This window comes from Erpetoichthys calabaricus, chromosome 15, assembly GCF_900747795.2.
Source record: "Erpetoichthys calabaricus chromosome 15, fErpCal1.3, whole genome shotgun sequence".
NCBI classification, from domain to species: Eukaryota; Metazoa; Chordata; class Cladistia; order Polypteriformes; family Polypteridae; genus Erpetoichthys; species Erpetoichthys calabaricus.
In genome coordinates, this window is record NC_041408.2 from 3,331,311 (window position 1) to 3,358,283 (window position 26,973).

The 26,973-nt window shown below is 42.8% G+C and overlaps 1 protein-coding gene across 1 annotated transcript; it reads right to left on the minus strand.

Moving 5' to 3' along the window:
• Positions 1–2,761: 2,761 nt before the first annotated feature.
• On the minus strand, positions 2,762–26,066 carry hhipl2 (HHIP-like 2). The gene is made up of 9 exons (XM_028820972.2): positions 25,594–26,066; positions 19,746–20,398; positions 15,208–15,351; positions 14,632–14,963; positions 13,424–13,550; positions 12,148–12,293; positions 9,243–9,324; positions 8,779–8,861; positions 2,762–3,951 (listed from the first exon to the last, which is right to left on the minus strand). The coding sequence occupies exons 1-9, from the start codon at positions 25,927–25,929 to the stop codon at positions 2,858–2,860; spliced, it is 2,997 nt and encodes a 998-aa protein (XP_028676805.2). The 5' UTR covers positions 25,930–26,066; the 3' UTR covers positions 2,762–2,857.
• Positions 26,067–26,973: the final 907 nt, after the last annotated feature.

Genomic DNA, 26,973 nt, shown 5'->3' on the forward strand with positions numbered 1-26,973 from the left:
ATCTTCCACTAGAGGTCAGCATATTCCATAAAATAACCTCAGCCTAAAGCCTCAGTCTGAACCCTGCTGAAGTTCATGCTGCGCTGCACGTTTAACGCTTGTAATCAAACACACTTCATTGAAGACAGCGTCACGGTGGCTGAAGTGGCAACTGGGCACAAGACAGGAAAGAGCTCTGGACAGGGCAGCAGTCCATCCCGTTTGTTTTGGAACACACAACCCTGCCATCCCAATGAGGACCTCTTGCTGCTGCTGCAGGCTTTCTGTCACAGTGGACGACGTATGGTGGCTGGGCTTTTGTGCAAATGAACACTCGTAAGGCTGCTGACCCTGATGGTACCCCTGACTGTGATCTCAGACATTTTCAAATCACTCCCTCTCTTTGTTACCCGTCCCTGCATGTTTCAAAATTTCCACCACTGTGCCTGTATCTTGTGTCACCTGTCATCAGAGCAGACCCACCAATAACCCTGACATTACATACCAGCCTGGACACCATCTGGACAAAAGAGACACGCGTGTGAGAAGGCCATTTGTGAAATGTGTCATTGCCTGGGAACCACATAAAGCTATGCAGAGGGTCATGCGTTCTGGCCAACAAGACACGTATATTTGGCAGTGCATAGAGAAAGCCAGGAAATCAATGATGATCCCAGCCATCTGAGTCCTGGACTGTTCGTATTAATACCTTCAGGAAGACAGCACAGCACCAGGTCCAGGAGCGGCAGGCTCCGAAAATATCAAGCAGTTAGGATGCTGAATTCTGCATTGTGACCGGAATGTTTGTATCCACAACTCAGATAGGGAAAAAAACACTTGTGGTGACCGTTACATCATCAGACACGATGATGTTAATTGTGTATTCCCAAAGGATTATGGGAAATTGTCATAGTGACAGAGGACGGTAACCTCTCAAAATGGTAACATACAGTAACAAAACTAAATGACCTTGAAAATGAGAATGAAAATTATTAACATAGATAGATAGATAGATAGATAGATAGATAGATAGATAGATAGATAGATAGGGTAAGAAAGTAAGTAAGAAGTGTAAAGGAGAATATAGAAGAGTGGAGATCCATCTATGCACGTCATTTAATATAAATAAAAAGAAGCCTATCAAACTTAAATTCCTAAAGAAATATTCGGACGTCTGTCATCCACAAATGCCTAAGCTTTGCCAGCTCTTCCAAACTTCAGTCTTTATTTGAATGTCCCATCCAGAAGCTCCACCTTTATCAGAGACGGGTTCATCTGCGAACATCGGCTCCCAGCACCATCCATATTACTAACCGAGAATAGTAAACCGGATGGCATGGACGCAGGTACACGGCGATGGGACCATGAGATGTACTGCGCAGGCGCGTACAGTGTGCGTCTCATAAACCGCAAGCGAAGTCTTATCCACCGTGAATGAAGGAGTCACGGCCCAAAACGAAAGAGCTCAACTGACGTGAATGAGAAATGAAGCAACAACGCGCCCATAGCTAACGACTAACGACACAGCCACACAAAAAAGAGGATTCTGCGCTGCAGCCCAGATTCAAATGGAAGAGGCTACGGAGGCCCCATAGGTCCATAAAGATAGTACGGAAGGCGCCGGAAAGTACGAAAGGCAAAGGCGCCTACACAGCATAGTGAAACCCGACATAGTCGGGCGTCACCGCCATATTGTGAGTGGCACTACTGCGGAGTGAAGGCGCAGGCGTCACCGCCATATTGTGAGTGGCGCTACTGCGGAGTGAAGGCGCAGGCGTCACCGCCATATTGTGAGTGGCACTACTGCGGAGTGAAGTTAGGAATAATGTGCTGCTTGGGATTGTACAAACCGCTGAACGCTTTACACCAAATTCAAACACAATACAGCTCAACGATACAAACACGAGCCCACCTGGATAAGATCAATGGACGCAGGCGCCTACAACGCGCGTCTGAAACTGCGGAAGCAAAGCAGGCACGGGTTCAAAACGAACAAGCTCGACTGACGGATATACAAACACGAGCCCGTCTGGATAAACTCAATGAACACAGGCGCCTACAACGCGCGTCTGATATGCTGCGGGCAAAGCGGGCACGGCTCCAAAACGAACGAGCTCGACTAATGTATTTCAGGATACCCAACGCCAGGGGTAGGCGAGCGAAGCGAGCAGGGGGCAAAGCCCCCTTGTTGCTCTCTAATTGGATCCTGGGATGGAAGCAATGGGACCTCCAGGTCTCTTGATGCCAGAGCTCATCAAGGGTCTCATCCGGCTGCCTCAAATACTTGTGGTGGAGGTGTTGCCTTACACTTGCCTGGCAGATGTTCCCTATGCATGTCAGTACAACAATAGTTTAAATCGACAGAACTGAATTCCTTGGATTGAGAAGCCCTCCAAATAAAACAGTTTTGCTTCTTTTATTTAAAACCCAGGAAAAAAATCCTGTATTGATTGCGAGACTCTGCTGCGTTCCTTATGTGAGTGTGGTTAGTGAAAAGTGCATTCCGGCCCTGGTGTACATGAAGATATCCCTCCTACAACACTTCTGTTGTCCAGTTGTTTAGATGGGTGACCAATTAAATCCTCTGAATGTATTTTGTGGCATATTTTTTTGTAAAGGTTCCTATTTCCTAAACTTTTTTGCAGACACCATATTTTCCCTTATTTTTGCACTTTTGAGGTGTCAAAAAATACAATAGATGTAATGAAAGCTTTAAAAATACATGAAAATGTACATAAAATAAAAAAGTAAAAAGATTAAAACTCTAAGTTAAACAAAAATATTTATAGCTTGGAATTATAAAGATGCCTCAACATTGGCGTTTGGCTCAGTTTGGCCACCTGACTCAAGCACAACAAAATGCTAACATCTAATTCCGTCATTGGCAGACTCCTGACTTTGCTTTCTTCTTCTCACACGTGGGGCGCACGTCTTTCGAAGGTCGGCCCTTTTGTTTTGCTTTCTCCTTTGACAGTTTCTTGGAATCAGAGCCAGCGCCATCTTTGAGTATCTTGTCCTTTGCATTCTTCTCCTTCTTTGAAGCTCCTTGAGGTCTACCTGCCGTTTTACTTGGTGGAAAGTGGTAGAAGCCTGGAGTCCCCTGAGGTCTAACGGTGGAGCTCACCAGCCTTTGAGTAGTCGTAGATTTGCATTTATCTTTCAACTTTTTGGAATTTGTCACACACGCCATTTTCTGACGCTTTTGCTGTTGGATTTCTGCCTTAGACTTGGATTCCACCTTTGTCCCTAAATCAGCCAACTTCACTTTAGTCGACTTAGACGCTGGTTTTGTTTTCACATGAAGTCTTTTAGATGTTAGCTGTCGTTGAGGTTCTGTAGAAATAGTGAGTTTCACATTACGCCCGGCGAATGTTAGCTGACGTGGAAGTTCTGTTGTCGTAGTGAGTTTCATACTAGGTGTTTTAGATGTTAGCTGACGTGGAGTTTCCTTAGCAGTAGTGAATTTCACATTAGATCTGGCAGATGTTAGCTGACGTGGAAGTTCTGAGGTAGTAGTATTGAGATTCATATTAGGTCTTTTAGATGATAGCTGACGTGGAAGTTCTGTAGTCGTAGTCAGTTTCACATTCGATCTGGCAGATGTTATTTGATGTGGACGTTCTGTAGTAGTAGTAGTGAGTTTCATATTAGGTCTTTTAGATGATAGCTGACGTGGAGTTTCCTTAGCAGTAGTGACTTTCACATTAGATCTGGCAGATGTTATTTGATGTGGAGGACCTGTAGTAGTAGTGTGTTTCACATTAGGTCTTTTAGATGTTAGCTGACGTGGAGACTCCTTTGTAGTCGTGACTGTCCAAGGGGTCGGCTGTTTCGTCTTAGTCAAAGTTGGCCAACTGGTGGTCGGCCTTGCAGTACTACCTGTTGTGGCTGCATGAGGAGACCTTGTGGTGGTTTTCATTTTCTTGGGAGCAGACCTGGTAGGTAGATTGTCATTTGACTCCAGGACAGTCACTGTTGGGAAGGAAAGAAAAAAGTGAAAATGTGCACATGGTGTAACTTTTAGGTGCATTCTGGGACTTCATTAAATGTTTTGAAAGTTGGAGAAAAATTTTTCACCCATTGCAGAGACATCACATTTGTTTATTAACCCCTTAACCGCCCTCTGCCGGATATATCTGGCATCGTAACGTTATTGCTGACGCCTTACTGCCAGATTTATCCAGCACATTTGCCTGTGGTTATGTGAATGCCTGGTGCGTAGTTAAACTGACAGTTTGGCGTGGGTATTATTTCTACGTTGTATTTCGACAACTCTGCGCTTGTATTGACCGCTCACGTGATGTGATTTGAAAGTGAAAGCTGTGAATATGGCGAAACGTAAACTGACTTCAAGTGAGGTTTTGCAGGCGATTTTGGACAATAATTCTGATCATGATTGTAGCAGTTCTGAAGAAGATTTTAGTGACAATGATGATCAGCAACGTGCGCTGCATGATACTGTGAATGACGACGCATCGGATGATGGCGATGAGTGGGTGTATCCCCAGCATCTCAACTGGACTGCTGCCCGTTATCTGAACCAGATAAGAAAGATCCAAACCGTGGTTGCTTGTTCAAGCTACGTCCTTTGATTGACCATTTATTTGAAACATTTCAGCAGGTAAATACTGCTTGAATAAATGTAAAGTAAAAAAACGAAAATTGTTCAGATTTCTCCTGGCATGGGGAATATTTAGGGAGTTGGCGGTTAAAGGGTTAAATACATTTGTAGCAAAGAGCTCTGTTCAAAACTAAAAGTGATAATAGATTATTACATTGTAATTACATGTGTATGTAATGTTCATAAATGCCTGGTGTCTGATTTCATTGTGGAATATCATGGAGTTAAGATTTGAGTCTAAACAGGCATGTGGTGGGTGATGGAGATTCCACCCTAAGTGAGATAAAAATGTCCTCTGTTGTTAGCTGTGAGTTGTGGAGGTTCAACAGCTAATTGTAGTTCCATCCCATGCATCCATTCTGTACCGATTATGAGGGTGCGGATCACAGGGGCAGCAGTCTAAGCAAAGATACCCAGACATCTCCTTTCCCTGCCACCACTTGCAGTTCCTCTTGAGGGTTAGCGAGGTGTTCTCAGGCCAACTAGGAGATATACTGTAGTCTCTCTGGCACATCCTGGGTCTACCCCATGGTCTCCTCCTGGTTGGACTTGCCCAAAACACCTACAACAGGGAGACGTCCAAGAGCCGCATCCTAATCAGAAACCCCAAACCCCTTCAAATGGCTCCTTTTAACGGTTCTACTTTAAACTCCCCCTGAATGTCTGCGCTCCTCACCATAAAGCCGAGCCCAGAATACCTCATGAAGAAAGTTCATATTTTCACAATCGAATTCTCTTAGTCACCATCCAAAGCTTGAGACCATAGGTGAGGGTGAGAACGCACATAGACTGATAAATTTAAAGCATTGCCTTCACCGCAACCAAACAGTCCAACATGCACATAACGTCTAACGCTGCTCCGATCTGCCTGTTGATCTCACACTCCCTTCTTCCCTCACTTGTGAACAAAACCCTGAGATGCTTAAATTCCTCCACTTGAGGGTGAGGTGGGGAACTCCAACCTTTTCTGACTGGGAGCCATGAGCTGAGACTCCGAATTGCTGATCCTCATCCCCGACCACTTCACACTCGGCCACAAGCCTCTCAGTGTGTACCCGAGCTCAATACCCGATCAAGACAACAGGAAGCAGGGATGCAATCCCGAGGTCATTGAACTGGGCCTCCTTTACCCCTTGATGGTGCCCAGACATTCTGTCCATAAAAATCGCGAGTGGTCTCTCCGAGACTTTTTTGTATACTACGATATAAGGATGGATATTTGAAGAGTAAACCACAAGGCAATTATTATATTTTTTATATTATATACATTAAAGAACCATCAACAACAAATCTAATCAAATTAATAATATATAGAACAATTTTTATAAAAGCAAAGTTGAATAAATCGGACTCTGCAGCTGTATGATTAAAAGGTAAAGGTCTGAAATGTTGAGATTTGTCAAAATCTTGACATCGAATTTTTTGACAATTCTAATACTTTCCTATACTTTGTATATGAGAAAGTCAGGGAGGTCTAAAATGTTGAGATTTGTGAAAATCTCGACATTGAATTTTTGGACGATTACAATACTTTCCCTGTCCTTCATATACGAGAAAGTCAGAGAGGTCTAAACCGTTGAGATTCATCAAAATTTAGACATTGAATTTTTGGATGATTACAATACTTCAACAATACTTATATATGAGAAAGTCAGGGAGGTCTAAAATGTTAAGATTCGTCAAGATCTTGATATCAAGTTTTTTGTGGATTCCAATACTTTCCCTATACTTCACATACGAGAAAGTCAGGGAGGTCTAAAACACTGAGATTCGTCAAAATCTCGACATTGAATTTTTGGACGATTCCAATACTTTCCCTGTACTTCGTATACGAGAAAGTCAGGGAAGTCTAAAATGTTGAGATTCATCAAAATTTGGACATCAACTTTTTGGAGGTTTCCAATACTGTCCCTATACTTCACATACGAGAAAATCAAGAACGTCTGAAACGTTGAGATCTGTCAAAATCTCAACATCGAATTTTTTGACAATTCTAAAACTTTCCTATACTTCGTATATAAGAAAGTCATGGAGGGCTAAAATGTTGAGATTCTTCAAAATTTGGACATCAAGTTTTTGGAGGATTCCAATACTTTCTCTATACTTTGTTTACAAGAAAGTAAAAATTATGAAGAGGACTGATGGAAAAAATGGCAGCTCTGGTGGAGTTCCACAAACACACCCATCAGGAACAAAGAGCAAAACTATTTTTGAACAGGGCCAGGATATAAGAATGGAGTCAGAAGGCAAGAAGGGTTTGAAATGGTGAGACTGAAAAATCGAAGGGAAAAAAAAATAACAAGCAAAGGGTTCAACACCAAAAACACCATCGAGAAATTAGTGTTGGGAATAAATTTGTTTGATTAAAAGGGATTTTGTATCCGCAAACTCGGTGAACTTTTTTAATGAAAGGGGTCAGGAGTGGAGAATGTAGTCAGGAGTTTGTGTTGGGTCGTTACCAAAGAACGGGCGTGGAGTTCAAGTTCAAAATGTAAAGCAGGATCAAAGTTCTCAAAAAGCAGAGCAATTCAAATATTGGGAAATCTTATAACCAAAATTAGATTCGCGCATCCACACTATTTTTATTCAAAACTCAGATATTAAAGAGAAATGAGGGTCACTTTTTAATGTGGTCTTTCCGGTGACAAGCCAACCGTACATTTGTGGATGGTTCTGGGGTCGACTGCTATAACAACCACCGACAGAATCGTTCTAAAACTGGTGGCACTCCTTGGAGTTCAAAACCCTTTAAATGGGTTCCAACTTAAGGAAAATTACACCAGGGAAAGCTATCAAAAATGAACACAGACTGTAAATCATAAAAATCAAATGAAGAAGAATTCAAGGGGATGACCTTCTGACCCATCGCGTTGTAATCGGGCAGTCAAGACCTTTGAGGAAACGTCCCCAACAGAGCAGATCACTGACCCGACGACGGCAAAAACAAAAAATAAAATGGTGGCGAGGACGGCGCAAACTAACTCACAGCACAGAAAGTAAAATAAACGGACCTCAAAATTAGATTCCTCGCCTTGGGAAGAAAACCTCAAACAGGAGTGCAAGAACGTGCCATTTAGCACACAGACGCCTAAAAATTAAATTTAAACAACGCAATTCATGACAAGCATGTCATACCACCTGCATTTCAGAAGATGTCACCCACCTGAAGCTCAGCGTGTTCAGACCCGGCCAGTATTGGGATCGGAGACCATCTAGGAAAAGCTTGGAAGAGGTGTTGGTGAGGGCAGCAGGGGGGCGCTAATCCTGTGGTCTGAATGGAGATCCCAATGCCCCAGTGCAGTGAGGACACCGGGATGAGACATAAAAGTGAGGTTCTGACTTTCTGTGGTCCTCAAAGATTCCCAGGTCTCCCTCATAAAAAGTAGGGTGTATCCTGATGTCCAGGCTAAATTGCCCACCATGGTCTGATCATTCTGGCCCCCCAAACATCCTTTGTCTCTGATTGTCTCTCTCTCACCCCTTCACCACCTAACAGCTAATATGTGGTGAGCCTACTGGCACAAAATGGCTGCCGTTGCATCATCCAGGTGGGTGCTGCACATCAGTGGTGGCTGAAGCGGCTCCCTTCTGTCTATGTAAGGAGCATTAAGCAGCGAGAAAAGCACTATATAAATGTAAAGAATTATTGTTATTATTATACTGCTGTGACACACGTGCAACTAGGAGTGAGCTGAGTGGACCAAGTGGAGGTAATTATCCTCCAGGCCAGGGGGTGGCAGGGTGCTCTAAACCTATTTCTGTTATCTCTGCAGACCAAATACAAGAAAACCTGCCTGATTTAACGTCACTTCCGGTTCTGGCGCCCAGACGGATGTCACTTCCTGTTCCGGTCACATGACATCACTTCCGGTTCACGGCATATAACACCTCCATCGTTCCAAACCAGTTCAGTTCAATCTGGGAACTCAACCAAAGAACAAGCTCTTGTTTTCTTTAAACCTTTTGCAGCCAGGGACAATATATGGGTGGCTGCCCCGAACATTTCCAGTCTGTTGACACTCATTTTTTCACGTACAATTTAAAAAACAAAAGAAGGGATGAAAGTAAAACAGCAAACAGCAAACAGCAAAGCCATTCATGCAGAGGACCCTTTGACAGGCGAAAGAGTTAAAAACCAGAAGGAAATGGGAGCACACAACTCAGCTCTGATGACTTACATGCTTGAGGTACAAATGGAACTCGTTTGCCCTTCACTTTCACAGGAAGCGGCTTATGTTTGCATTTGCCAGGTGGTGCCCTCCTTCAAAAAAAAAAAAGAGAGAACAATGAGGAGAAAATGGCATTCTTAGCTGGATAATCATCAGATAATTAAGATGCAGGAAAGCGAAAAGGGAGAATAAAAAAAGGCGTGAATGAACATCCATGGTATGGCCACCCCCTAAATATCCATCAACTCCAATTAACGTACCAAACAGAAATCAACATGGAATGGGACAGCAGCCCACTTCAGGTCCATTAGGCAATTATTCAGATGCAAAGACACGGACACACAACTCACGAGTGACATCATGCAGGAAATGCAGCTCAAAAAATGGTGGCTTCTCCTAATTGTCCCCCCAGCGCACATCTGGCAACATTTCAAGTTCACTTTATAACGTCCACCTTGATGTAAAATGCATACCTTGAAGGGTCAATAAACTTGTAAATTGTCCCGAATGGAGAATGAGAGCTGGGATAGGAAGTTGCCAAGAAGTACAGTTCTCCTAAAACAGAAACAAATGCAAAGCCATTAGCCGTAAGAGCTCAGCCACATTTGTCTTTTTCAACTTGACTCGTGTTCTGTCATTTTTGGGCTTACGATTTTTATTTTTTCACAACTGTTCTTTGGCTTTTAAAAATCATTTTAATTTAAAACATAATGCTTATTTGTTGTTCCCACCTGTTTTTGCCAGTGTTAAAATTCAATTCATGTTCTGCTGTGGTGCCTTCTGAAAGGTGGCAGCCACTTCGCCAAATCCAAATGGCATAACCATAACTTACTAAAGACCCATCCTTTTGGAAAACCACTGCGAGCAGCCTATCCCATCTATCTATCTATCCATCTACCTATCAATTATTATATAGTGCCTTTTCTATCTATCTATCTTTCTCTTGACTTTCCTTATGGGTGACATCATTCTGGGATAGTTTTGTTGACAGGAATTCATGAATGCTTTTATTTGTTTCACCTCCTTTGATCACAGCCACACTGATCTCTCACTTCATGTTCTTTCACAGGGCTTCAAAGACACTCTTCAAAGAAAATCAGAAGATGCTCAGCCCATTCTCACCTTGGGACACACATTTCTCCAGGCCTATCTATCTATCTATCTATCTATCTATCTATCTATCTATCTATCTATCTATCTATCTATCTATCTATCTATCTATCTATCTAATCCTGCCAACTACACTAAAATATCTATCTCTCAATCTATTCCTGCCGACTATGCTAAAATATCTATCTATCTATGTATCTAATCTTGCCAACTACTCTATCTATCTATCTAATCCTGCCGACTATGATAAAATATCCATCTATCTATCTATTCCTGCCGACTATGCTAAAATATCTATCTATCAATCTATCTAGTCCTGTCGACTACGCTAAAATATCTATCTAATCCTGCCGACTATAATAAAATATACATCTATCTAACTATTACTGCCGACTATGCTAAAATATCTATCTACCTATCTATCTAATCTTGCCAACTACTCTATCTATCTTTCTATCTAATCCTGCTGACTACGCTAAAATATCTATCTAATCCTGCTGACTATGATAAAATATCTATCTATCTATCTGTCTATCTATCTATCTATCTATCTATCTATCTATCTATCTATCTATCTATCTATCTATCTATCTATCTATCTATCTATCTAATCCTGCCGACTACGCTAAAATATCTATCTAATCCTGCCGACTATGATAAAATATCTATCTATCTATCTATTTAATCTTGCCAACTACTCTATCTATCTATCTAATCCTGCCTACTATGCTAAAATACCTAACTAATCCTGACAACTATGATAAAATATCCATCTATCTAATCCTGCCAACTATGCTAAAATATCTATCTATCTATCTATCTATCTAATCTTGCCAACTACTCTATCTATCTATTCCTGCCGACTATGCTAAAATATCTATCTATCTAATCTTGCGAACTACTCTATCTATCTATCTAATCCTGCCAACTATGCTAAAATATCTATCTGTCTAATCTTGCCAACTACTCTATCTATCTATCTATCTATCTAATCTTACCAACTACTCTATCTATCTATCTATCTATCTATCTATCTATCTATCTATCTATCTATCTATCTATCTATCTATCTATCTATCTATCTAATCTTGCCAGCTACTCTATCTATCTATCATTATATAGTGTCTTTCCTATCTATCTATCTTTCTCTTGACTTTTCTTAAATACATTCTTTAATATAAAGGAACTTTGTGTTTGTTCATATTAGGACCAGAGGTTTTAAGGTTTTCCTCTCCTCCATATCAGGATATTTTAAAACTTCTCCCCACCTTTAGGTCTGTGCAGGCTGTATACCTGCCTGGTCTGCTCTTGTGTTTGCATGTTGCTTTTCTTTTTGATATTTTTTTGTGTGGCAGGAACGTAGCACACGTCTTCTCTCCTAATTAACTTAAGTGAGGCTGTGAGTTATGGTTAGGACATTTTTGCACTGATATTTTGAATGTGGATTCCTTTGTGTGTTAAGAAAATAATTGGGATTGGTATTTTATATTAAAAACTGTCCACAGACACCGAAGATTCAGTTTGGGCAACAGGGCCTGATTTTGCACAAATTAATTTTTTTTTTCGTACTCTGAGTCATAAATTAATGTCACTAATTGAGGTGAATGCTAGTTTTTTGTTAAGGAAAACTCCATTTGTGATCTTTTAAGCTATTTTTATTACTTGGACGAAGTTTAGTTTGTCATTTTGGTTGTTACCGTCTTTTATGTATGCGTCACAAAGCTCGTGTCACATGATCTTGAGCACTACATGACGCATGTGGAAGTTCCGCTATAAACACAAAGCTTCTGCAACACAGCATCATCCCTCGGTTGATAAAATCCTTCAAATAAAACCTCGGAGCGTAGTTAGTTCATCTCCAAGTAGGCCCAGAGCTTGGCTTTGATTCGGTTTTGACGTCCTTCTGCCCCTGACTCTGCCCTCGTGTTTCGTTTCACGGTTATCTTCTTCCTTTGCCTGTCCGGCGTGACGTGCCTGACATGCCATCTCCTGGTCTCCCTTCATTTTTTGGAGATGCCGTCTCAACTTTCCCATTTCAGATTTACACATTCTCAAGGATGTTGTCCCATCAATCCTTTTCCTAAAATTGGACCGCAGTCCCAAATGATGCTGTCATTCCCTCTTATTGGCTTTTTCAAACGGTAGGTACCGAAAGCACATCCAAAAGTAATAATGTGTGATTTACAGGAAAGGATCTCCTTTGATTTGCTTTCCCACCAGCTTTACGTTTTTATTTATTATAGAGAAAATGAAAATGTCAAACCTCACCTGCTTCATCTTCTGCAAAGGAGATGATAAATTTGTGGTGATGATTGATCATCCTGGGGAACGCGCAGGTCGCTGTCTCACCCATGCAGATTTGCCTTTCTTTCCAAACTTGATTCTGCTTATCTTCCTGCAATGCCATAAGTCGACTAGATGAAAAATAAGATCTCAGATTTTAGGCTTTATTAGCAGCTTGAAGATATTTTTCAGGCTTGCTGTTAGTTGATGTTGAACCGTAACCGTCTGCTTCTCTGCCTCTTTATAACCAGTCGTCTCCACACATACAGCATCTCAATCTTTACGTTCTTAATTTTTATCATTTATTATTATCCTTTCCCATTTATCTATCAATATTCTATAACACCTTCCACATTTTTCTTCCAATCTGTCATGAAGTTATTGGGGGCTTTTTGCACCCCTGACCCCACACACAACAAGCATGACTAAGGTTCAGGTCAAAATCAGCAAACAAAGCAAGCAAATGAAGATAAACTTGGGACCACCACCACCAGTGTAGTCTAGCTGAGCCATCGATCCTACCACACTTCCAATTCAAAGCCCACCAGACTGAGGAAGAGGAGGAGCTTCCTTTAAAGCTGGACCTAGGAGTAGTTCCAGAATGTCATACATGTACTGCAGGAGAACGTCCAGATCAGATGGATAAGAGCTGAGCAGCCATCCATATCAAGAGTTTCCCCACCTTCTCCAATGATAACTCCCCACACAATGCCCTGGGGATTACAAACCAATGTGATGCATACTGGGTGGTGGGGTGGGGGGGGAGATATGGTCAGGGCAGGCAGCTCACCCATTAGTTCAGCCACCCGACTGAGGAGGGTACTGTCCGCCAGACCATCCACAAACTCCTTCATTATGTCTTATCGTCATCTGAACAATTGTGACGAGAGGAGATCATTCAACCCATAACAAAGCTCGCCAATCCCACCTACTCCCTTCATCCAAAATAACATCACGTCAGGTTTTGAAGACCCCTGAAGGCCTTTTGTCTGCCACGCTATTTGGTCGTTTCTTACATGTGTAGGTGGCTCTCTGTGTGATGAAGAACTTTCGAACGTTTGTGCAAATTCTGCCCTCGACATGTTTTGGAATCCATGAGAGACCCTATTATGACACTTAGTGGCATTTGGGGTATCAGAATGGCACCACAAGAGTGACCCCTACTGATTATAACCGAGTATACAAAGATCTTCAGGATGCAGTGCAGTAAGTAATAAGGATTTAGAAAAACAAAGGCAAATATCTCCAAATATATACCTACCCATTCATGAAGTCTCCAAAAATGTAGTAGCCATTTAGATTTGGGTTTTCGCAGCCACGATACACGTAGCCGCCGGTCACTGATTTGCCTGTTAAGTGGCTGTAGGCAAAAATTGGAAGAATGTCACCTGCAATTAAAAAGAAGAACAGTGGCGGCTTAGAGCCCGTTATGATAATGTCCTCACTCAGGGGGAAAACAGAAGAGCAGAAAACCAGGAGTGTAAACCGGGAGAAGCGGCAAATGGCCAAAACAAAAGACAATAAAAATAAACCGTAGTGACGAGAGGCAAAGTCAAATAATGGACAATAAGTCGTAACCAGGCAATACAAGAAAAGAAAGCACACGATATATCAAAATAAAAGCAAGGAGTTTTATCTGCAGATTGGGAAAGGTGCCTAGCAAAATCCTGACCGTTGATGCCGGTTGTTCATCAAGTCAAGGTCACGACCCGGGAGAGCCCGCCCCTAGAGATGACAAACAGTACGCAAATGGCTTCTCTTAAAGAAACGGGCTATGGATCATCAGTTTACAGTCTAAATCATGACAGACAAAATACAAGTCTAACATATAATAATACAACAAGTCCAAGTGTAAGACATCAAGAGTCCCGAAGCACACGAGTCCCAAACAGTACCAAAAATGCTCACTAGAGGGGGAAATCCCATCAAAAAACCCCGGCCACAAAGATAATGAAATTGCTCTGAAATAACATGAAGTTCCATGGAACACAAAAATAAGTTGCCAGTAAAATCAACCCAAGGTGAACAAACTCTTAATACAGAAATCCAAGGTCAAAGGGTCAAAACAGGGAGCAGAAGGTCCACAATTCCAGAAAACACAAGAAGCATAAGCAGTGGCATTAAAATAACACTCACCGACTCCTTAGCCCATCCGAAAGAACCACCAGGAACTGTGGGAACACCTCACCTGGTTTAAGCTGAAGCCCGTCTCAAAAGTACTGGGCACATGGCAAGGACCATCCCTGAGTGGGACGTCTCTCTATCTACTTCTTCACACATCCACACTCACTCATCCTGGGCTCATTCACCAGTCACCTTAATCTACATGTCATAAATGTGGAAAATATATAAATGGTCTGCGGAAAACGTCCAACAAACAAATTCAACTGACTCTCACTTTACTCCGTCAGCTCGAATAGAATGAGAGACGTTCAAAGTCCAAAATTCGGTGTGGGGGTCCCGGCTTACCTAAAGAGGAGTTCTGGCACAGTTTAACATCAAAGCATTCAAATCCTTCTTTTGCTCTCCAGCCGTAATTTCCTCCTTTCTCAATGATGTCCACCTCTTCAAATCGGTTCTGGCCCACGTCGCCACAAAAAATCCGGCCTCTCCCTTTGCGAGTGACGGGGTCGCCTCGGTCTACGGAGCATCTCCACATGTTCCTCACGCCATAGGCGTACACCTCTGGCCTGGCATCTCTTTCATGGACAAAGGGGTTGCTGTCTGGAATTCGGTACAGTTTGCCATCCAAGCTGGTCCCATCTACGTCGATCCTCAGCACTTTTCCAAGTAGTGTGCTTCTGGTAATAAAAAGTAAAAAACGAGGTGTGGAAACATCTCAGTGGTGGTCGCTAGAATGGGATGCAAAATACGTCAAAGCAAAGGGTCTGGATGCTTGCGTCAAGGTGATGTTTCCATTTTTTTTATGTTTAATAAATTTGTAAACATTTCTAAAATCCTGTTCTCGCTTGGTCATTCTGGGGTATCAAGTGGTACAGGCACGTGCAAAACGAACTTTGCAGTCCGTGTTAGACGAGGACTTACTTGTTCTGAGCATTTCCAAACTTTCCAAAGGGATCACCAGATTTCCCGCCGTCTCCAGTGAAGATGTACATGTAGCCATCTACGCCAAACAGGATTTGTCCTCCATTGTGATTGGCAGCTGGTTGTTCAATCTCCAGAATCACCCTGTCAATCAGTGGATGCATGAAAGGACAAACATTTAGATTCATGCATTTGAGTTCTGAAGTTCATCAACCAGAAAATATTTGATAAGATGAGAGGTTGGGCATCAAATTAAAAGAAGTGGCAGTTCAGGGTGATGTTTTTAGATGGGTGCAGAATTGGCTCAGACACAGGAAGCAGAGGGTGATGGTGTGAGGAACTTCATTAAAACTGGCCGATGTTAAGAGCGGTGACCAGCAGGGGGCAGTGCTGGGGCCGCTGCTATTTTTAATATCTATAAATGGCTTAGATCAGAATATAAATAACAAGCTGGTTAAGTTTGCAGATGATACCAAGATAGGTGGATTAGCAGATAATTTGGAATCCGTTATATCATCACAGAAGGACTTGGACAGCAGACAGGCTTGGGCAGATTTGTGGACGATGAAATGTAATGTCAGTAAATGTAAAGAATTACACATAGGAAGTAAAAATGGTAGGTTTGAATACACAATGGGAGGTTGGAAAGTCGAGAGTACACCTTATGAGAAGGAGTTAGGAGTGATAGTGGACTCTAAGCTATCGACTTCCAGACAGTGTTCAGAAGCCATTAAGGAGGCTAACAGAATGTCAGGTTATATAGCGCCTTGATGTGTGGAGTACAAGTCACAGGAGGTTCTGCTCAAGCTTTATAACGCGCTGGTGAGGCCTCATCTGGAGTCCTTGGTGATGTTTTGGGCCCACCAGACATAGCAGTGCTAGAAAAGGTCCACAGAAGAGCGACTAGGCTGATTCAGGGCTACAGGGGATGAGTTATGATTAAAAGATTAAAAGAGCTGAGCCTTTACAGTTTAAGAAAAAGAAGATGAAGAGGAGACCTGACTGAAGTGTTTAAAATTATGAAGGGAATTACTCCAGTGGGTCGAGACGGTGACTTTAAAATGAGCTCATCAAGAACACGGGGACACAGTGGGAAACTTGTGAAGGGTAAATGTCACACAAACATTAGGAAGTTTTTCTTTACACAAAGAACGATAGACACTTGGAATAAGCAACCAAGTAGTGTGGTAGACAGTAAGACTTGAGGGACTTTCAAAACTCGACTTGATGTTTTTTTGGAAAAAATAAGTGGACAGGACTGGCGAGCTTTATTGGGCTGAACGGCCTGCTCTCGTCCAGAGTGTTCAAATGTTCTAATGTTCTAACCAATCAGGTTAAGAAGAACAAGTGGAAGACTTTCCCATAACAACCAAAATGGACCCGGCATGTGCTTCTCTGTTTCACAGTCCTCCGTGAGATTTTTTTTTTGCTTTTTTTAACATTATTCTGGTGGTTTGTTTTGTTATGGGCGCTGCCATTTTACGTCTGTGTTTGCATGTTTGCCGTTGCTATGCCTATTGCCAGTCATGTGACACAGGTGTCTGTGCTGTGGGGTCACTTATTTTTTATCTCTTTACTATTCTTTGTATTTTCCTTTATGATTTTTAAAAAAATTTTTTGTCTTTCTCCTTTTGGTAGTTCATTCTCCTTTAAGAATTATTCAGTGTATTTATGTTTATGTATTATGAGTGCCACAGAAGACAGATGAGCGTCCTGGTTGGACAACAGCAAGACCTCGGGACTAAATGGAAGGTGCCAGGGGATGGACAAGCAGAAGTTGGAGGCCAGTGAGGGCTCCCCCCCCCTCCCTCAATTCATTAGGTGGGCCACTGGAGGTGTGGGCACTTACAGGGGTTCATGAGAACAGGAGTCTGAAAGTTCAGCCCTGTCAAGTCCCTGGGTGCCACAAGGGGGTGCTGTCATGGGTAGGACGAACCTGGCTGTCAAATAACCCGGAAGTACTCCCCACAAGTCATGCCAGTTTGCCAGAAGCTGTTCCGGGTCTGGGATAAAAGGAGTCAGGGAGTCAGGAGGCAGCAGACGACACTCAACTAGGGGCAGAATGAGAGGAAGCCGTTTCTTTATTGGTGTGAGTATTCGCTGCGTTTCACTTTCCTTTATGGTATTTAGTGCTTGTTGGACTAAGAAAATCCATTATTTGAATCTGTAACTGTGTTGGACATTATTGGAGCTGGGCTTTGGGGGCTCAGTGGTGCCCCTTACTGGTTACAGTATGTATTTCTGTTCTTCCATTCAGTTGAAACTTACTCTGTATCTTATGTTTCTTATCTTTTATATTTTGAGGCTAAGGGGGTGGGGGCCCCCTAACTCTAAAGCTGCGGTTGACTCTTCTGGAATATTTGTTTGGCTCCATTTGGAATTTGGATTTGTCCTAAGATTTTTGATTGTCTTGACAGTTTTGCTGTGTACTACTACCGGTCACTTCACCTGCACAGGCTCCATCCATCCATCCATCCATCCATCCATTGTCTCCCGCTTATCCGAGGTCGGGTCGCGGGGGCAGCAGCTTGAGCAGAGATGCCCAGACTTCCCTCTCCCCGGCCACTTCTTCTAGCTCTTCCGGGAGAATCCCAAGGCGTTTCCAGGCCAGTCGAGAGACATAGTCCCTCCAGCGTGTCCTGGGTCTTCCCCCGGGGCCTCCTCCCGGTTGGACGTGCCCGGAACACCTCACCAGGGAGGCGTCCAGGAGGCATCCTGATCAGATGCCCGAGCCACCTCATCTGACTCCTCTCGATGCGGAGGAGCAGCGGCTCTACTCTGAGCCCCTCCCGGATGACTGAGCTTCTCACCCTATCTTTAAGGGAAAGCCCAGACACCCTGTGGAGGAAACTCATTTCAGCCGCCTTGTATTCGCGATCTCGTTCTTTCGGTCACTACCCATAGCTCATGACCATAGGTGAGGGTAGGAACATAGATCGACTGGTAAATTGAGAGCTTCGCCTTGCGGCTCAGCTCCTTTTTCACCACGACAGACCGATGCAATGCCCGCATTACTGCGGATGCCGCACCGATCCGCCTGTCGATCTCACGCTCCATTCTTCCCTCACTCGTGAACAAGACCCCGAGATACTTGAACTCCTCCACTTGGGGCAGGATCCAGGAGAATAACGTAAAACAAAGAGACTGTCAGTGTGAGTGACAGTGCCAAGACGTGAGACAAAAAATCAAAGTCAAAAGAAGAGAGAAATGTCCAGAGATAACCAGGAGTGAACTGTGCTTAAAAGTGGGTGGGAACAATTAGACGGCTCACTGACCGTCACATTTCTAAACCAATGAAGGCATGAAGGCGGAGCTCGAAGCTGGGCCGGTGATCTGAGAGCGGCAATCTAGTCCAGCAGACAGCGCTATGAAAGATCTCCTAATAAAGTATCTATCTATCTATCTATCTATCTATCTAATCCTGCCAACTATGCTATCTATCTATCTATCTATCTATCTATCTAATCCTGCCAACTATGCTATCTATCTATCTATCTATCTATCTAAAAAGACCCGAGAGAGAGACATATGACACATTTTAAAAACAAACGTAACCTGACGCAAGGGAAAAAACATTTCTGTAGCATTAGATTACACATCGGCATTTGACGGGATCAGTGGATGATTGGTAAACGTGAGCGATGCGTTGTCACAGGTGCTGTGTGTGCTTCTAAATTATGATGATGGTGTAGGAGTCGATGTAAGCGTGAAAGAGTTGTCAGCGATATTCAAAACAATAACAACTACAAAATATGCATTTGAAGTAAACGGCGTCTCACACTCCGTCAAGAGGACCGCCATTAAGAGAGCGGATAACGAAGAGCCACAGGAGACGCAGATTTCAGTGCTCAAAACACCCAAATCAACAAATCTGCCAAACAACACCAGCAGATGCACAGAGGGGGCTACACAACGTCCACCTTCTGCCTGCACATCTAAACGAATTACTGAAGAAATGAAACATGACTCGCTAAAATGCAAACACAAAATCACTGCAGCGTTTCACCACGTCACTTATCCACAAACCTCAACGCTCCTCCAAACTCATTTTGTTGCTGTTATGTCAAATAGTGAAGTGATAGTTCAAATGGCAGAACGGTATTTTAGCCAATGGAGGCACTTCTCGAACGTGTGGCTCTGCGGTGGTCTACCTGTCTGTGTGTCTGTGTCTCTCCACGGTCACCGCACTCATTACTCCGCGCACATTCATTTTTAATTTCCTCTCAGCATTGAGTCTTTAGTTCTCGGTTATTTGCGCTCTCCCTGAAAGCCCAACGATAGTTTAAAATGCACGGACTGGAGGAATTGGGTGGGGGAGGGGGTACAGCCCTGTGGGTGGAGCCTTTTGCTGCGCAGGATTCTTCACTACACACATTTGAACAGGTGGCCCCCCCAGCTGCGTTTTCACCTTTGACAATCACGTCTGCCCCCCACCTGGCGAGACCACCACCATTTACTGCCTAGCACTTCCACCTCCACAGTTTTCAACTTCTATTCCATCTAAAACTCTCCCTCCACACGTCAAGCAGCGCACGTACCTTTCAGATTCGGGATCCGCTTTGTTCATGTCAAAGGGTGACACCTTCATCTCACTGATTCTGATCATTTCCGTGTTCTCGTTTACCAAGATGGAGTAATAGATGTAGAATTTGCCATTGTGTTTGTACTTGGGGTGGAAGGCAAGTCCAAGAAATCCCCGCTCATCTCCTATCCACTGTGTGGTGTACACTATCCCACTCAGATCCAGAAACGGCTCCTCCAAGCGACTACCGTCGGGCAGATACACCCAAACAAAGCCGAGCTGCTCCGCCACAAACATGCGATGGGTGTCATCAGCAGCGTGCAGCATCAGCACCGGGTTCCTCAGGCCGTTGGCCACTTCCTCCAGGCAGAGTCGAATGCAGCCCTTGGAGTCCTCCACCACCGAGCCCAGGTTACGCGTCAAGTCCCTGTTCGCAAGAACGTTGGGGAAGCAGTAGTCCTGATCGGGCAGATCTAAACGGCGGCAGAACTCCAGCCTGCTCTTCTCACAGGACTCCTGAATGAGCTGGTCATCCGTCAAGAGGGACACAACTGAGCGGCATTTGACGTGGAACTCTGAGCAGTAGTTGAAGCACAGACCTGGGAGATTTCTCAGTGGAGTGTAAGGGTCTTCGGCATCAAACAGGTGGGCCGCATAGGGGGAGCACTCCTGAAAGACAAACAAAAGCAGACCTCTTATTCATTCTCATGTCTCATTCCGATGACTTGGCACCACAGACGTTTGTTTAGTTCTCTCCACCCACTGGTCTAGTAATGAATATTTATTTTGAAACATCTTCAACGCCATTTTTCTTCGTAATGGGGGTCACTGTTTTTTCCCCGCCCGTTGCCAGGTAGCTTTGAAGGTTGCCAGGGGTGGGACTACTGCTCTAAGGTTTTTGATTTCCATCCTGGTGCTTTCGTTTATCAGTTTTTGATGTCACTACGCTTCATTTAAGTCTCTCCTCCCGCTCCGTCTCGTAAAGCCTTCCTCTGCTTTATGCCGCTCAATACGGCTTTGTTTAACTGTGAACTTTTAGGAATCAATATGGTGCTGTGACCACAAGGGGGTGCCACTGAGCCCCAAACCCAAGACACAGTCATACCCAACATGTTACTGGAGTAAAATAAAAGATATTTATTTCTCCAAAGCACTTCTCCACAATCACCTTTCCAGAAAACAGTAAATACACAATTCTTCCTCCTCACATCCTCCGCTGAGTGTTGCCCACCACCTCCCAACTCTGACTCCCCAATGTGAGGCAGCAGACTCCCCTTTAAGTCGGATTTGGGATTGTTTCCAGTGTCATCCCGTGTCTGCAAGGAAGCACAGAAAAACTAGGGAAGTCCTCTACCGACAGTGTCCTCTATTGATAGGACAGGGCTGTACTTCCAGACTGAAAACTCCCAAACACCCCTGCGGGTGTCCATACTGGGCTACCATACGAGGACTACTGACAGCTATTGAAAGGGGGATGAAACATCACCCGCTCCTCTGCTTTTATCAGTCCTTCCATTAAACCATACTGGCCGGGTACAAATGTATTCCCTCCCTCCACCGGCCAATTCGCTTGCGTCATCGCGCTGTCCTCCTGTCCAAGTAATGAATCATCACCTGACCCGGCAGGATGCCTGCTCTCCTCCTACAGCGCGTATTTCAACGATACAGTGGACAATATTGGCATTCATTTTCTCGATTTTCAAATACTGTGTTTTGTTTGAATTGGTTGTCAGTTTGTAAAATTTTATTAATTTCAGGAATTCTACTAAGATGTCAGTCACAGGTCTGATAATTGTCTCTTAAGCTTGCTTCGTGTGTTTAGTTAAAACAGGCAGGCACCTTTGAGTTTGCAAGTTTTACACAGGTTTGAATTATTACGTATTTTCTGTGTAATATTTAGTTTCTATTTTCCAGTTTTTGACTCTCGCATGTCAAATACTGATAGAGAAATGAAACACACGAGTATTGAGAGAAGTGTACAGGGTGAGCGAAATGGGTGGAATGTAAAGACCTTTAGAGGAAGATGGATGGAAATTCAAGCACTGTAAGTAAATGATTAAAATGAAGAAGTGAGAGAGAGTGAATGAGTGAATGAATGAAAGGCTTGCAATGGTGTTTGTAGTAAGAAAGATTGAAATTTGGAAATGACAGGCAAAGATGACATATTAAATAAGTGATAGATAGATAGATAGATAGATAGATAGATAGATAGATAGATAGATAGATAGATAGATAGATAGATAGATAGATAGATAGATAGATAGTGTAGTTGGCAGGATTAGATAGATAGATAGATAAGATAGATAGATAGATAGATAGATAGATAGATAGATAGATAGATAGATAGATAGATAGTGTAGTTGGCAGGATTAGATAGATAGATAGATAGATAGATAGATAGATAGATAGATAGATAGATAGATAGATAGATAGATAGATAGATAGATAGTGTAGTTGGCAGGATTAGATAGATAGATAGATAGATAGATAGATAGATAGATAGATAGATAGATAGATAGATAGATAGATAGATAGATAGATAGATAGATAGATAGATAGATAGATAGATAGATAGATAGATAGATAGATAGATAGTGTAGTTGGCAGGATTAGATAGATAGATAGATAGATAGATAGATAGATAGATAGATAGATAGATAGATAGATAGCATAGTTGGCAGGATTAAACAGATAGATAGATAGATAGATAGATAGATAGATAGATAGATAGATAGATAGATAGATAGATAGATAGATAGTCATTGTCCAACCCACTATATCCTAACACAGGGTCACGGGGGTCTGCTGGAGCCAATCCCAGGCAGCACAGGGTGCAAGGCAGGAACAAACCCCAGGCAGGATTTAACTTTAACTAAGTGATTAAAATGAAGAAGGCCTTTACAGTAAGAAGAATTTGAATGACTAAGTGAATGAGTAGCAAAGGGGTTTCTCCTAAAGCCGATGGCCGTTTGGGAGCTGCATGTCATGGGTAGCACTACCACCGCACAAGTCGTGGCTCCACAGGTGTGCTGCAGATTACGAGCAGTTCTTCGGTTACCAGTTTGTTTCTTTGTGGTTTACAAACAGTAAGGAGCAGAGGCTTTATCACTGCCCGTGTCACTCAGCCCAGCAGCAGCCTGTGATCGGACTGCGACCGTCCATCAGTAACGCTGTCACAAATTGCAGGGTCTTTACCACAAGAAGCCCTTGGGATGGCTAATTATAAAGATCTCCAGGTGTTGCTGTCATGTCGATGATTCAGTTTAAGATGAGCTGAAGATGAGCAGATATTCTTTGATCTGAGGCTTGCAGACTTTAAAGAGCAACACTCATTTAAAGTCGGGGCGACTCTGAGAGGCACCATAATTAGAGCCCCAGGGCTGCTCTTTAAGCGTACGTCTCTGATGACACATTGTTTGGACAGTTTCCTTAGTAGGGCTCTCATTTGGCGTTTCTTTAACTTGCAGGGAACTGTCCTGCCTCCCTTCCTGTTCACCCTCTAAACAACACACTTCCAGAACAAAACCCACACTTACCATCTACAGACATCTTCAGACATCATCACAGGTGGCATTAATGATGGGGACGAGTTTGAGTACAGGAAGGATGTGGAGGCCTTTGTCTTGTGGTGCAGGACAACAACCTGCAGCTCAACATCAGCAATAGAGAAGAGCTGGTGGTGGACCTGACACCATCCGTGTATGGGGATGTGGAAGTGGTGCAGAACTGCAGGTACCTGGGGGTCCATAAAAACAACAAAACTGGACTGGTCTGACAAAACAGTGACGCTGGACAAACAGGGCCTGAGCAGACTGGGACTTGCTAAGGAGACTCTGGGCTTTTAATGTGGGCAGCAGGCTGCTGGAAATGTTCTGCCAGTCCATAGTAGCCAGTGTGGTGGTCTATATTTGTGGTCTCCTGGGGAAGCACAACTGGAGTTCAAAAGACATACAAGGCCTTAACAAACTTATCAGGAGAGCCTGCGCCATCACAGGGCCAACAACCATAAACACACTGGAAGCTGTTGTAGAAAACAGGATGGTGGCAAAATTAGACGCCATCATGAAAAGTCCCTTCCGTCCCCTCCAGGAGGCACCATCTCTCTTGGAACACTTTTATCCACAGGCTCATTCAAACACAGTGTGCTCAGAAGTGTCTCTGGGGGTCTTTAATGCCCACTGTTATCAGGCATTTCAGTGTTTCATCCCAGAACATTCCTTAAGTTTATTTTAAAATACCATTTTGACATACCTGAACAATAATCGTTTGTTTATTTATTTATTTATTTATCAGTCCATCCATCCATGTATTCATTTATTTATTTGTTACTTTTATTTATTTATTTATTTTATTTCATCTCGTTTGATTGATTGGCTATTATTTGTCCTTGTTATTATGTTTCTTCTGCTATAGTGCAGTGTAGCGTATTGGGATTAATATGTGTATACATATACATACTGTATATACATACTGTATATACATACATATGATTAGAGGGTCTGAACACGTGTGTCAAGGCTTTATAATTTGAATAAATCTGCTAAAATGTCTAAATGCTTCTTATCACTTTATGATTATCACTTTATTTATCTGGGATGCTGGGTGTCACTTGATGAGGGAAAAAATGAATTGAAAAGATTTTAGCACAAGACTGCAACATAAAATGTGTAAGAAGTAAAGTGTAACACATGTATATATGTTCATATATGCATACATCATAGTATACATATGTATATATATAGTGCATATATATGTATAGTGTACATGTAGTGTGTAGATATACTGTATATGTGTTTATACTGCATACATTTGTATAATGTACATATAGTGTATAGATATGGATATATGTACATACTGTATTGTGTATATCCATCCATGCATCCATTATCCAACCCGCTATATCCTAACTACAGGGTCACGGGGGTCTGCTGGAGCCAATCCCAGCCAACACAGGGCGCAAGGCAGGAAACAAACCCGGGCAGGGTGCCAGCCCACCATAGATTGTGTGTGTATATGTATATATATATATATATATATATATATATATATATATATATATATATATATATATATATATTAAATATACAGTGCATTTATATGTATAGTGTACATGTAGTGAATATATATACTGCATATATTTGTAGAATGTAATGTATACATATAGTGTTTATATAGTGTATAGACATGTGAATATAGTGCATATATATATGTACAGTGTACATGTAATGGTTATATAGTGTATGGATTATCCATCCATCTATTATCCAACCCGCTATGTCCTAACTACAGGGTCAAGGGGGTCTGCCGGAGCCAATCCATATATATATATATATATATATATATATATATATATATATATATATATATATATATATATATATATATATAATATCACATTTATGAATCGTGTCTAGTGTTAAATACTATCATTTAAATAAAATATACATTTTTTCAAATCAGCGCTTGAAGATATCAATGAAATTAAACGCCTATAAATTTTCTGTCAATCCCCCTGCTGCTAAAGCACAAGAACGTATGAATTACGCATCATCGTCGCACTTCTCCTTAAAGCCTTCGTTTCGTGGTGGGTTATTGTTGAGAGTTTTCGGACTGCTCTGTTGATTTCATTCTAAAGGGTCTTCCTGACACGTTAACTGCATGCCGTGTAATCTCATTCACGTGACCTTAAGAACAAACAAACAAACATTCCGAATCTGTGCTCTAACATTAAATGTCATTGTCTGGTTTGGACGACGTGCGACGGGGAGCACAAACGCCTTGAGCGTTCGGGACAGAACGGTGCAGACGCACAAACGCACACACACACACACAATGGACCCGGCTGGCCAAAGCCGCACTCTCACCTGGCACAGGATGTCCTTGACGAAGTCCCCGCACAGATCGTGCCCCTCCAGACCGATGACGTCCATGATATTCCAGTAGCTCTCGGCGATTCCGTTGTCTTGCGTCTGATCACAGCAGCCAAACTTTTCATACTCGGTGCAGAACTCCAAATGGTACGGGGGTTTAAAGGGCGGTCGGAAGTCCAGGCACTGAGGATGCCCCGCTGCCCCTGCCATCATTAATAGGAGCAGAGCCGAGGAGAGCAGGCAGGCTGGCTTGACGTGCTCCTGGAGTGCCCCCGCTGAGGAGCGCGGAGGTCTGACCCGATGACCACTGAGGTCTCCAGTCCTCGTCATCTCGGCTTTATAACGCCGCTACAATTCGCTGTTTGCTCTCTTCTCAATGGGGTTTTTGTGGGCTGGCTGAGGACGTGAGCTTTCATAGGTATTTCACACGTCATTGAAGGAGCGAGGAACCTTCAGAACCTGCTTGATTTGCAGGACCTCCTAAGAAAAAAAACCGTCTTTTTTCTTTTATAATATTTGCTTATTTCTCCTGAACTCGGAGAGATTAAAAAATAAAAAATACATTTATAAAACAAAAAATTTTTCAAACACCAAACTAGCAGTGCATATGAGCGTACACTGCGCTCTAGACACATTAGAAATGTGCTATAAATAATAATAATAATAATAAATTAGCATAATACAACACCCTTCATTCATCCAATCCGGCATCGATGAGGACCGCACCCTATCCCGCCGGCACTGGTGACGAGTCCACGCACTGCGACCAGGGGGACAACTCGACATCGCCTGTTAATTTATCCAGCAGATTTTTGGGGTTGGCGGAGGCGCGCAGAGAAGGGGAGAACATGTGGCCCGCACGCACAACCACAGCATTTGCACCCAAAGTGGCAGCGCTACCCACTGCGCCACCCGCTACGACTGTGTGGGTGATGGTGTTGTTTACCAGGTCCATATAACAAAATACCAGCAGGTACCCAGTGACCCTTCTACATAAAAATGAAAAAGATTCATGATTCGACATTGGCCAATTTTATCGATCAGTTTTTATCATACCACATACATTTTATTATATTTTATCCTATTTATGCCCTTCTGCATCACTATGCGCTGGCAAGGACTTGTTGCGGTGCATACATTTTACATGTGTACTATATTAACCTCTGTTATGTAGTGCCTTTCACATCTTTGTCTTTTTTTTTTACATAGCGCCCTTAATTTCTCTCTATATATCTACATCGTGACTTTCCCATCTATCTATCAACTATATAGTGTCTTTCATTTCTGTCTATCTACATATCAGACTTTTATGTAGTGCCTTTCATATATGTCTGTCTGTCTCATTAATCGTGCCTTACACGCCTATTTATCGAC